Source organism: Alosa sapidissima, chromosome 1 (genome assembly GCF_018492685.1).
Source record: "Alosa sapidissima isolate fAloSap1 chromosome 1, fAloSap1.pri, whole genome shotgun sequence".
NCBI lineage: Eukaryota > Metazoa > Chordata > Actinopteri > Clupeiformes > Clupeidae > Alosa > Alosa sapidissima.
In genome coordinates this window covers 51,961,496-51,975,149 of record NC_055957.1, presented here as the reverse complement: position 1 = coordinate 51,975,149, position 13,654 = coordinate 51,961,496, and the positions used below count along the sequence as shown (strand labels likewise).

The following is a 13,654-nucleotide window of genomic DNA, read 5'->3' as shown; positions in this document are numbered from 1 at the left end:
TGAAAAGGAGGTAAAGCAATGTTAAATTGTGACAATAATATTGTGTCAAATACTAATTTAATAGTGTATCAACTTGCTTTAATGAATTGATGCTTAACTTCTGACATACTGTATAAGGTGCCTTGTTCGGGTCATTTGAAAGGTTCTTCTGAAACTGCAGCAAGTGTATGAGGTAATATGCCATAGCTCATCTGCCAAACTAGAAGGGATATAGTGGTATACATGAACCATTAAAATTTGAGATTAAATAATTTCACAAACAGGTAGCTGACTGGTGGTAGAAACTACCACAATTTTCATTTGTACTGACCTCTCTCAATGCAGTCTGGGGCAGAGATTTCAACCGTCAACCCTGAGCAATACTCCAAGAGGTTCTACGACTTCATCAGCACCATCATGTCCTAACCTGGCGTGAGCTAGAACTGTGAGTGGTGTTCAGCAGGGTTGGATGGGGAGAGTGCAAGCAGCAAGCCCAGCAACCAAGCTTCTGCCCCAGGGGGACGGAACCGGCACACACCCATCACCTTGGACCCCAAACCCAGGGCCGTTTACATTTTTCCCTGTGTTTTATTATTATTATTATTATTATTATTATTATTATTATTATTATTATAGTTTCTTCAAACTATAAGGGTGGGAAGATGTAATATGTGTCAAATATATACCTGTATGTTAGATATTGTTGAGTGGGAATTTGAGTGATGTTCTTGTGAGTTCTACTGTATTTGACATCCTCACTGGCATTGTCAAAGCTGCTTTATATTATGTTCTTTTTGTTTACTTTTTAAAAATATATATTGCTGAGATGGTGTATCTTAAATGAACAAGCATGTTGCTGTTTGCCTGTGGAATTGAAATAGCTAAGTGATATTCATTTTAAGTTAAACATTTCAGTATATTTTGTATTTGGGAATAGGAAAGAAGGGAATATTAGAGAAAGAGATTTACATTGTCAAACTAAACTCCCTCTGTGTCATGAGGGCTTACACTCAGAGTGTAGATTTTATGGATGTGTGCCCATTTGAAATGGACTCCAAAAATGACAATGTTATACTTTGCACTTATTCTAACGCACCAAACTGTTTATGCAAATGAAACTGGTTGCAGAACAAAACTAAAAGAAATGCAATAGTAGTGGTACTGTACTATGTGTATTAGTTCATAGAAAGCTGTAATCCACATACCATATTGGCATAAAATCACATAGTATAGTCTAGAGAGTTGAAAAGAGATATGGTCTGTTGCGTTGCTGTTTTGTTTGTTTGTTTGCTTTTTTTTGGTCTTATATAATACAATATAATATATATTTTTACCTTTGTTTTAATACCATAAGAACAAGTGTTAATATGTGTGCCATTCTCTTGATGGGAATGCAAAACTTTTCAAGGAATTCTAATGCTTTGTGAAACATTGCAGCACATCAAAGAATGAGAGAATGTTGCCTAAAACAACAGGATTTGTTCATGTTTCTCTTTACGTAGTTATAATCTGGTGTAGTCTTGACATAGTGTTAAGTGAAGTATGTGGATATACTTGTTTTCCTCGGCATTTTCATTTGCAATTCTAAGCAATCCTAAAAATACGCTACGTAATGTTCTAAATATTTACACTGTGCGAGGGGTGTGCCTTTTTTTTTACTCTGAATTGTTTAATTTTATATTTCTTTTTTAAAAATAAAAGATTGAATATATGTTATTTTTTAAAAAATGGATATATATATCGAAAGAATATTGAGGTTGCTCTGCTATTCTGGTGTAGACATAGTGTATGTTAACTTTGTGATTTATCATTGAATGTTACTCCTTAAGCTCAATGATCAAGCAAACCTTTAACATGTTGACTTTAATTGCTGTGGGTTCATTGCCCGTTACTAGTCTACTTTAACAGCTTGTACCTGTTTTGCTGCTTCTGCCGATGGCTGTCTAAAATTGGATTATTGAACCCCGAATTGTTGGAGTTCATTGGTGTTTGTAATCCCATTGGACGTTGAAGAGTTTAAAGCTTGCACTACCCCTTCAAAACTTATTTACATTTACGTGTAGCTCATACAAAAATGAAACCCTCAGATATGTCAGGTGCAATGGGTTTGCCAGAAGGTCTTTGTGGGGAAAAATGTCTTTATACATAAATTTGAACCTCTCAACTTTGACTTAAGAACTTATCACTCAAAGTTGAACTCATTTTTAGCAGTAGGTGAGCTCCGGCTTTAGTAATTGACTTTGTAACCCTATATGCATTGTAAATTTATAAAAGGTTACAGTAAGTTCACATTGAATAGGAGCATCAAACTGACCCCACCCCCCATGGTGATAGTAACTTGTGGTTTTAATTTGAGGAGGAGCATGTAAATGATAATGAGGTGATGTACATCATCTATCTGGTGAAAGGTAGAACATTGTAATCCATTGTTGTCTATGCATCATAGTTGTTGTGAATTCAGTTGTGGGAGCCAGTGTCAATCTCATGTTCATGTGCTGTAATGCACCCCATTCTCAAGACACTCAATAAAACTGATCATTGCTCTGCCAACTCTTTTTTTCTCAAGTGATTTGGGGCATTTTGAATGCCTGCATTCTTTAGTGTCATACATTGGATGTCCTGACGACTGTAGATGAGAATAACACTGCAAGCATACTATATCATCTGTAATGTCTGTCATATTACATAAATAGAATTACATAAAGAAATTATGGTATGGCCACAATACCTGAAATCAAGTCATTTAGTCTTTTAAAAGATCCAAATGAATTGCATTAGGCGACATTAGACTACTCTTTCTGAAAATGGAATGCGTGAAAATGACAAATGTATGGCCACAAACGGATCGAAATACTGTATATTGCTTTGTGCAATGAATCTGATCTACATGCAAGGTGTGTTGGTTACCGCCAGGAGGCGACATGCCACAGATTTTTCCACAGCGCTCCATGGCACGTGCGCAGGCCGGAGCGCTGTCAATCAGTGCGCAAACTGGCGTCATGCCCTTGCCCGAAGGCATAAATAGGAGTTACCAGAAAGGAGTCATTAATCTGTGTTTCTCTACTACAGCAGATAAATGTAAAGATGAAAAAATTAACTATTTAGCCAAAACTATTCAGACTGGGGATGACGGGTCATGCTTGACCCTATAAGCAACCGAATGACTTCTGTTCCACATTTTGGCCCAATCTAGTCTAGTCATTGCCTAGCCTACATGAACAACAATTTATACACATCTTGTGATCTATATTTTAATCATAATGCCACAGCTATTTTTACGGTGAAGGCTAGACCGTTTGTCACATATTTTCATAATTTCCCATAAAATGTTTGGGCTAAACAGGTTATTCCATTTCCCGTTCAGGCCTAGGCCTACACTAAAATACATAGGCTGTATTGAGACATATCGGCCTTGGGAGGCTGTGGATTAAGACGGACCAACTGATGGATGATTAACAAATGGATCTCTCCCTGTGGTCTTTGCGGCCGTGTTTCAAATATTGTCTGTTGATATCAGAACAACCTAATCATTCCCTGATATTCTGGTGAAAACGTATATTTGTGTCAGACCCGCGGACTTTTTTTTTTAATGGTGAATATGTCGACGCACTATTTGACTTCAAAACATTGGCTAAATTTACCAAAGTGAACATCCCCTCCGCTCGGAACTCTACGAGGTTACCCCATAGCCTAGCCTATAGGTCACGATCGCAGGAGCCAAACGCTCAATGTGGAGGACCTAAACACCCCGTTTTCACCAGAATATCAGGGCATGATTAGGTTGTTCTGATATCAACAGGCTATAGCCTATTTGAATCACGGCTATAGCACCGATGAGGCCAAAATAAAAAAAAATGTCTTAAAAATAAAATAATCTGATGAATAAATAGGTAGGCCTACAAAGTCTTCACCACATGTTAGTGTCCACTTAGGCTATTTTATATCTTCCTGATTAATATAAAATAGCCTACATACATTAGCCTACCTTATAGGCTAACCTATGTTACATATAAATAGGCTGATAAAATATTGTGGATTATTTGTATTCGATAGTTTATCAAATAAATATGAAGCAGATTGATTTCAAATCGATGACGTAACATGCACAGCCTCGCCGCTTCAGGTTATGCTCATCGTCCATCTGAAAGGTAAAAACATGATATAAAACTTAAGTTTTTTTTTTAATTAAACAGATATTAGGCCTAAACAAACCAGCAAAGACAAATCATAAGAGGCGCCACACAAAGGAGGGCGGATTTATTGAGCAACTTAAAAACTTGCAAGTGAATCGTTACCAATGGAGTTTAGGCCTATTATGCTGCTTAATTGAAAACTGGTGCTGTTGGTTGCAGCATATAGGCTAGGCCTAGCGAAATGAAAATAACGGCCAATATCTCATAATTCTTCAGATCCTACCAGTGGGGATTAGATAAAACACTGCAACTTATTTATATTATTTGTTTAAGTCAAAAAAAACACAAACGTTTTGTTTTTCTCGTAAAGTTACCATGTGTACAGGACCAGGAAGTGTTAGAAGTGGTCAGTTACTGTCATTTTAGCCTAGGCTATGACTGCAATTTTAGGACACAGTGATTATCCATTGCTTTATTTTGGTCTATTCCCAGAAAGGGTCAAATGGAAGCCAACACACAAGCAGTAGGGTTTCATAACAAAATGTAAAATGTTTATTTTACAGGTTTCCTCGCCCTCTATGCAGCAACAGTAAATACATTTAACAAATAACTAGTGGGTACAAGTATTCATGACAGCAAACACTAAACACTGAGAGAGAGAGAGCAATCACCTCAAATGTTTACACAGATGTATCTTATCAAAATGTCATGGTGACCCCTTCACTGCAACCTTTCTTTTATTTTCTTCTTGATGTTCCAATCTGACAATAATCTATGTCCAATAATCTGATAACGGATCTTTTCAGTTTAGTAAAAATAAAATAAAACTGAAGAGATATCTCACTCACAATAAAGTCTAAAAAAAACCATAATACTGTCTTTAAAGTTCAATAATAAGGCTATATTATAAACTTAAAATTATCTGGGGGAAAACTGGGTCCTGACTGGATCAAAATCTTTTGAGAAGATATTAAGTCCCAGGATTTAATTTAAGTCCCAAAATTAAATATAAATTATCTATGTAAAGGCAAATTAAAACCAAAATCAGCAAACTTGACTGAAACTCAGAAAAAGCTTCAGAATTTCAACTTCAAAATCAAAAAACCCATATGTGCGGGTACAACACCAGGGTCACTTCAGTTTTCATTTAGGGCCTACATTGACAAACTTATTCATGTGATGTCAAATTATTTTTTTTCTCCCACAAATGAATGCAACTACTAAAAAAACAAACAAACAAAAAGATCAGCTCTGTTGGCATGGACAAGGACAGAACAGGGGTCAGTCTTTGGTCAAGTCATCCCAGAGGGGGTGAGCCATTCACAGCCGAGGGCTTGCAGGCTTTGCTGTTCAGGGTTAGCTGTCTGTTTGCTGGACCAGAGCTGCAGTTGGTGGTGGTGGTGGCGGAGGAGGAGGAACACAGGCCATTGATCGTGGAGGTGTGTAGGAGTCCAGACTGGGCCGACTGCAGCGCAGTGCTGGGGTTGGTGGGTGGGGTGGTGGAGGTGGAGGTGGAGGGGTCTCTGGCAGCAGGGCTGCAGGGTTTATCACTGCCCGAATCACTCTCCCCCTCGGGCCGGCTGCCAGCACTGCCACTGCTCAGCTCCTCTCTGGGACTGCAGAGCTTCATCATCTTACAGCTGGGCCGCACTCTGTACTTCAGGGGCAGTGGTCCATTCTGGAAGATGAATGCAGTCATTCAGGTGTCATAACATATTAAAAATATATTTTTAAATATGTAAAACATGTATAGATGGACAGTATCTAAATTGTTACTGAAATGTCAAACCATTCAAAACCAAAAATGCATGGATAAGTGGACAAATCAGTTTCCATACCCTTCTCCAAGTGTAGATATAAGCAATGTCCATTAATGTGTAATAATCTTTAAGTGGTTCATCTTCATACATAACATCAATCTGGAGGGAAATAAGAGAAAAACATGAGCAATATATACTACACAAATTTGTGTGCCAGATACAATACCTACTATTACACATTCATTTGACTAGAAGACGGCCTACAAATATTGGCTCATTTAACATAATACACACATAAAACGTGTGAAAAACATATGTACCGGTAACTCATTTGTGAAGGGAATGATTTCGAGAATCCTACCTGAAATGTGCATGGTATGTCCATCTTACTCCTCAGAAATTTTCTTAAATGCAGGACAGTCATTGCAGCTGGACACTGCAAGTACCTTTTCACACTCTGTAATAGAAATACATAATCAAACACTGACTTTCAAACCTTCAGCACATCAGTCTTATTTTACCAACTAAAACAGTAACAGTTTGAGTTTTGAGTTTGAGAACAGATAATAAGTGTTTTCACCTCTTTAGTGACACTTTTAGCCTCCCCAGATCTTTCTTGTCTGTAAACAACAGCAAAAAAGGTTTAGACAGAAATAACCTCCTACACAATGAACACCTACATGGCCCAAATATTTTTACACCTTTTTCTAATCTAATGCAATGACATCTGTGATTGCTGACATAAAAGCTGACTGGAAAGTTTCAAAACCAGATGAGCCTTACTTGTTTTGGTCACAGAACTCTATGGAGAGGCTGATAATCTCATCATCTGTAATTATTCTCTTGTCCTCGTCAGCCACCTCTCCTCTGTCTTCATTCGATCCATTTGCAGCTGTGGCAGGAGGTCAGTAAAAACAACAAAAAACATACATCACACAACAATTTAACCCCATACACACATGCAGGTTAAAGTAGGCCTAATGCAAGTGAAATCTTTTGATTCATTTACCATCAACTGAAGGATGTTCAGCATAGAAATCCCGTCTGCGTTTCATTTCATCTGAGAAAATACACTGCAGTTATTTATCTTCCAGACAACCAGAACAGTAGTTTTTGTATAAAACACAAACTTACTTTTGAAAAGACCTGGAACCAACTTGTACACAATGTCTTGAAGAGTCTTGTCCGACCTTCCAAAAGAGAAAGAAAAAAAAAAACAGTCCCTTCTGTTTTGTTGTAAATTATATGTTATATCCTATTCTCAAAGCTACAACTTAATAAATGTTTTCAACAGGATACATTGTAGGCCTACCTTATATTCAGCAAAGGTTTTGTTTTGTGGACCTGAACATCACAAATAGGGCAGTACTTGCTGGTCTCAAGATACCTCACAATGCACATTTTGCAGACTAGGGGCACAGACATAATTAATTAGGACGGGTTTATCTGTTTTGTAACTTTACATTGCAGTCAAGTAGCCTATGAGAAATCAGGCAGTGAAAATGAGTTGAAAGGAGGAACTTACAAGAATGTAGGCATTCAACAATGGTGGTGGCATCTATGAAGTAACCTCCACATAACACACACATCAAGTGGGGATTCAGTTCTGTTATCTTAATTCTTGTTGTTCTGTGCATCATGGAATCAGAAAGTCTGCTGCAGAAAATATATTTAATTAAAATGTGCCAAATATTCTTCCAGTTACAATTCTAATGGCCTGCCAATCATTTTAAACTGGTCCAGCAATGTATGAAAACGCACTTAAACAACCCGAAATCTTAGCTTAGCTATCAAGCAGTGTAAACTGATGTTTTTTAAAAATCCTAAACACATCAGTTGCGCAAAGACACCCATCAACAAAAATATTAGCCTACCTGGATAAGGCAAGGTAGGAAGCAAAGTAGGAAGGCACCAATATTGTAAGGATAATGGACAGATGCCAAAATACCAGCACTAACAGTTGCTATAGCAACCGGTAATATTTGGCACCATGCCAACTGAGGGGTGAGTCTTTCGGAGGTATGGGTTTTGTCTTAATGGCGTAGACCAATGTGACGACACATAATGCCATATCTGCCACATAATCCGTTACATTTTATCGACACACGCAATGGTTCTCGGAGTCACACTCGGCGTGCAGCGCATAGTGGCTGCCATATTGCCCATTGCATGCGCGAGTTTGTTCACGTGAGTGTGCGAGCACGATAGCCTATCCAAGGTTTTCCTGATATTCCTAAAATGATGCATAGACATTACATATCCTACGCCATAAGGGAAGATGGATGTTCTACTGTCAATATATATCTGAATTCAGAAATAAGTCCACGATTGAGTTAAGTAGCCTATCTAAAACATAACGATCTTCAGCGGGTGGTTTTCCCATCAGGAAGGAGGGAGTATCAAAAGCTCAGATTGTTACAATGTTGACCCTTGACTGGTTCTCCAGAAAACAGTCTTTCTCTTTGTGAAGAAGGCCAAATTATACAGTCCTACTATGGGACAGGATATTCCTGAGTTGATAAACGAATTCAGCGCAATTTAAAAAACAAAACAAAACCCTAACTAAATTCGGGTTAGTGCCTTGGCAACGTAGCCTATTAGGCCTATTTGCAGACTCATGTCTAAGCAATGGGTTTCAATTGCTTAGATCCGAAGTTGAGACGCAATTTTTTTTTCTCCAAGAAAGACGCCCTTCAACCATTTAGAAATACAGATTTTAACCAAGACCCGTATCGCACCTTGAGCCATCCTTACACCAGAAGACTTTGACAACATTTGGGAAAGATTTTTGAAAGATTGTAGCCTAGTCTTTTGAGTAAAGCTTGAATGGGGGGCATTAAAAGACTCAAATCTTTCAAGAATCGTTCCAAAATCTTGTCAAAGTGTTTTGATGTATAGGTAGCATTACTCTGGCGAGAAAAGTAGCGTAACAGGAAAATGACTGGCTTTAGTTGCACGGCTGTATTATACGGAGAGAAAAAAAATCAGCATTGGCGCCAAAACCATAACTTTGAGAGAATGTTCAACAAACTAATAGTGAATATTTTACTGTAACAAGCGTTAGTAGCCTACTCGCAATCAGGTTTGGTGTTATGTTAATCTCCCATCGATTTAGAAAATGAACACGGCAAGAGTAGCCTCAACTCTGGTTCCCCTTCCAGGGAGGTGGAAGGTTGTAGAGACCAGGGTTATAAGGTTAGAAACATTATTGCCTTGTCAAACTAAGACAAGAAATAAGATGCAATTAACTGTAATGTCTTAAACAATTACTTATTGTTAGGCAGTCAACCAATAGCCACCACTTCAGCCCAACAAAGGCATGTTAATGACTGACATATAGCCTACAGATTTCTTCAGATTATCCACATGTTGATTGGAACAAACGGACAGAGAAGGCGTTTGTTAAAGGCTATAGCCATCTTTGAAAAGTTCCTGTCGCAATAACCTACAGTAGCTTAAACTATAGTAGTGTTTCTCGAGGAGGGGCATCTAGAATTTCAGCATTAAGTTATAGGCTACACACGCAGCTGATAAGAATGACACAAGTGTGCCCAGATACATGATGAAATATCCTGTTGTAGACTTAAACATGATTGGATGACCGTCTGAGAAGGCGACACTATTATTAAAATCATGCGTAAGACCTGACGCACGACTAGGCTACCAGTTTACCGATAAAATCAATCATATTACAAAACTGTTTTTTGTTTTTTTTTACATGCTTCTAGGCCTACATAACTGGCCTACCACAGCCATGACCCCATGTTTTCCAAATATTTTTGTGTGATTTTTGTGTGACATGATTTGTCACAGCTCTAAAGCGTTTATGACCAGAACACTAGTGCCAAAACCATCACCCACAAATAAATTATTGTTGTGACAACAATAATAATTGTTGTGATTGTAAAGTGAAAACGGAACAGCATGATACAAAATTATTGTGGAAGCTGGCATTTGACTGAAGCATAAGATAACGTATCGTCAGTAGCCTACAAATAGTCTATAAGAAGAAGCAAAAGCGTCCTAAAACGAGCAAACAAAACATATGGGGCAACTATATTAATCTATACAAAATGACCTGAGCGAACAGGCTGATATAAAAAGCATATTCTTTAACACTGTTGGAAACCACTACTTCCTACTGCATCCACATCTAACGAGAAACCTCTGCCTACGAACATAAGTTCCTAAAATGCTAAAAGAATCATCGAATGTCCAGCTGTCAATTTTGCCCATCACTACATCACCAAGAGTTCTCATTCCTATAATATCAGCACATCATGTTGAGTAGTAGGACTTAAATAACTGTTAAAAATGTGATCCATCCTGAGATCTAACTCATTTCTCCACTGGCTTTCCTCAACCTGACGTCTTCTACTCGTGTCAAAGAACGCGAAACATAATTCTATCACTATTAGAATGTTTTGGATAAGATGCGCATGTACTCGCGGCGTTATTTTTGAGAGAATTACAGTGAAATGTATCAAAGACAGACCAATTTTAAACATTTCTGCATAGAGCAAAGAGCATGTTCGCACCAACCAAGCAATCAACAACAGCTACTCCCTATAGCGGTACGAATATTTATATAGCCTAGGCTATATCTTCATCGCTCGTCAGAATTTTAAGGCGAATTCCATCGTACTCACCAGGTTTATCTAAGATGGCATCCAAGCGATATTTATAGACAATGAAACTTGAAAGTCGATCAGAGAAAAATGAATGCAGCCAAAGCGGCCATCTTGGATTGAGCTGCAGACGCTGTCAATTGCAAGAGCTCTAACGCACCACCGTCGAGTTCATTGTAGTTACGCAATTGCCTTTTACGCGCCACGGTTAGCCTTGAACATTCTTGGTGACGGAATGATTTGATCTCCAAATCAATTTTTTCACTTCTCTCATCGAACTGTTGTGGTCTATCGCCCAATTCAGCGGTTTAAAAAATGCCGTATCTGATGGTTCAGTGGAAACTGACACCGTCCCCAAAATGGCTTGTAGTTCGACCGCCCCGCGCTGTCACGTGGTCCCATTCCTGAGGGTAGCCTGGGAATTAGAAGCGGTGTGTTGGAGATCATCAATACCCCAACCCCGGAGGAGGGTCTCTTTTTTTGTCTTCGGTTGCACTCTCCTCCAGCAACTCCAGTCAGTAGATGAGCACTGCGAGATGCAGACTACCAGCGCTTCCTACTTTACCAAAGCGATTGAGCAGGCAGCTATCAATTCGAATTGGTAGCATAACAGTGCATTTTGGGCAATTTGTGTGCCATAATTTCCTCGACGCCCAAAGTTGCATGCTTCACCGGAGCATGACAAAATGTAAATGTGTAGTTATCTGAATAGCACTGAAAATAAGCCTATAGGTCCATGCAGTAGGCTATCCAAATGATTTATAGTAGCCTATATGGATACTTCTTAAGTTATCTTCTTCACAGTCTGTGTTTTAGTGTCCATGTAGTTGGTTTTTCTTAAAGACACCTTCTCTAATGGTTTAATGTTTATCGATTGTATCGTAGATTTTTTTTGTCCTTTGGCATAAACTGATGCCGTTTCGACGTTTTTGTCGAAACAAGACAAAATATCGGACTGACAGCTGCTTTGCTCATAATGTATGTTATTTGTATTTATTTGTAATATATTATAGCTTAAATGTAGTCACATTATAAAGCTTGGCTACATGTGTTAGACAAAGCATAGACTAGGCTACACTAACCAAGAACACCAATAGTGTGAAAAGATAAAAAAAAAAAACAGAACATAGACTGAACACGTTCTCATATGAGGGTTTGAAAGAGAGGGGCCAATTTATTCCGACGGCCGAACTACTTTTGAGCTCAGGATGTCAGATCGGAAAGAAGCACTTCACCATTCATACGTGTAAAACAACCAGTTTCTTGTTGAGTGCCGTGTTTATCGTAGGGATATAGCCTAAACGAAAAGGTAAAGGTGCATGCTTGGGCCTATGGAGATAACACATGCTTGACCTGACTAGAACTTTTTCGATCTCTTATCTTGTCCTGTGACAGCCGTGCACAAGACATCCACCCACTAGTCTACAACAAAGGAACAAATAAACATAGGATATCTGAGTTTTATGTCTAAAATAGACTTTATTGTACAGAACAACAACACTATCCTTAGAGATTAACTTTCTAAAATAGGCTAATTAAATAGCTGAAGGGTGCGTTGGATTTATTCAGATAAACTAGGCTAGTGTTATATTTGGTCTGAAAGTCAAATAGACCTATTTAGTATCCTACTTATCACATTTTAACTGTAGGCTACAAGTTTTATATGTTAGTCCCAGGTTACAATCCCATCCCTACATAGCCTAATTGTTTGTTGTAGTGAGGCAAAGGGCACTAGGCTATGTGCTGAGATGTGACGCATTTCACACAGAACTTTATTTTTCTATTTTGTAGGTGTTCCTGTTATGTGGCAAAACAGTAGGCCTAGGCCTACCTCATCCAAGTGTCTCTGAAACCTACCAGCAAATATGTGCGAAATATACGCGCCTGCTAATTTTAGACATATGCATATGACGATAAATGACCGCACAGCTTGCTGAGAAGGGGCAGTCTGCTACAAGTTACAAGTCAAGGAGGTTCCCTGACGTCATGCGCGAGAGCATGTTGCGATTAAAACAAAGGATCACAGCTGAGTGCAACACAACTGTTGGTTTTTAGATACGATTTTAAATTCAGACGCATTTCCCGCTATTAGCTAAACATAACTGATGATACAATAACCTACCGCTAACCTTGATTCAGACCAAACGAGTTGCACGGAGTGATTCTTTGTTGCCGAAATAGGATTCCTGAGCTACGACGAGAACCTTTCAGCCTTTCAGTTTTATGTGTTTAGATGACGAGTAGGCAAATATGACTAGGCCTACCTATAGCTTACGTTAGCCTACACGGAACTTTTACAGCACAATAACTTACAAACAGGATAGTTACCGTCAACCATTTGGTTTAGGCGCTCATAGGACATTTGTGACCGGGAATCCGCGATAAATAAATAAATAATCATATTTACAAACACACTCAAAAAAAGTGACTGTAGGTCTTTAATTAATGGTTTAGTTGTGATATCCGGTGACCACAAGGTATTGCCGTCTATAGCCTATGTTCAACAACGGAATATCCTAAGGTGGTGGACCGTGCGGCAAAGTTAGGGATGTATCCTAGGCTGCAGATATAAGCAGCATAGCGTAGCCTAGGCTACTAGAGTGGTGCACGGAAGAAAATGTCTTTCACAGACAAGCGAGAGACTTGGTATATATATATATATATATTGCGTTACAGAAATCAAATTATTATTAATAATTTTATTAGTACATATGTATAAATATATTGGCTATAGTATGGGCTATAACACCACTACAATTATCTCTAGATTACATGTTGACACTTGCAAGTTATCATTCCCAGTTTTCAAATATAGGCTTACTTCACAAAATGTTATGGCCTTCACAAAATGGCTTTCACTCAAATCAGTGGGCCTACAGCCTTCATAATTGTCTTGCACACTATGGCACGTTTCAATCTGGTGTAGTCTTCAGTTCATCCAAATGCATTATTGCAGTCAAATTAGAGTTTGAGCCTACTTGATTAGGCTACTATACAATCTTTCCACACCAATCAATAGCCTTCGTTTCAAATAAATGTAGTTCCTTTAGTTTTTGGTCTGGATAGGCCTGGATAGAATTTATAATTACTGGAGCTGAATCACATATGGCAAGGCAATGCGAGGCAGTTTTATTTATATATATATATATATATA

The 13,654-nt window shown here is 38.4% G+C and overlaps 2 protein-coding genes across 6 annotated transcripts in view; one reads left to right on the top strand and one right to left on the bottom strand.

The window, feature by feature from the left end:
* pip4k2ab (phosphatidylinositol-5-phosphate 4-kinase, type II, alpha b) overlaps positions 1-2,529 on the top strand; it is a 34,784-nt gene extending 32,255 nt beyond the window's left edge. For both annotated transcript variants that reach the window (XM_042072346.1, XM_042072268.1), the window contains one exon: positions 325-2,529. In XM_042072346.1, coding sequence (XP_041928280.1) covers positions 325-405 — 81 coding nt within the window. In that variant the 3' untranslated portion in view covers positions 406-2,529. The remainder of the gene's footprint in view (positions 1-324) is intronic.
* Positions 2,530-4,641: 2,112 nt separating this feature from the next.
* Positions 4,642-10,977, bottom strand: bmi1b (bmi1 polycomb ring finger oncogene 1b). Of its 4 annotated transcripts, none has more exons than XM_042073162.1 (10): positions 10,522-10,977; positions 7,398-7,525; positions 7,185-7,281; positions 7,007-7,062; positions 6,882-6,932; positions 6,656-6,764; positions 6,453-6,492; positions 6,234-6,329; positions 5,951-6,031; positions 4,642-5,790 (listed from the first exon to the last, which is right to left on the bottom strand). In XM_042073162.1, the coding sequence occupies exons 2-10, from the start codon at positions 7,510-7,512 to the stop codon at positions 5,410-5,412; spliced, it is 1,026 nt and encodes a 341-aa protein (XP_041929096.1). In that variant the 5' UTR covers positions 7,513-7,525; positions 10,522-10,977; the 3' UTR covers positions 4,642-5,409. The 4 variants fall into 4 exon arrangements, with proteins under 4 accessions (XP_041929096.1, XP_041929036.1, XP_041929172.1 ...); XM_042073102.1 differs by having other exon boundaries at positions 7,398-7,528; positions 10,522-10,976; XM_042073238.1 differs by lacking the exon at positions 10,522-10,977 and adding an exon at positions 7,747-8,449 and having other exon boundaries at positions 7,398-7,528.
* Positions 10,978-13,654: the final 2,677 nt, after the last annotated feature.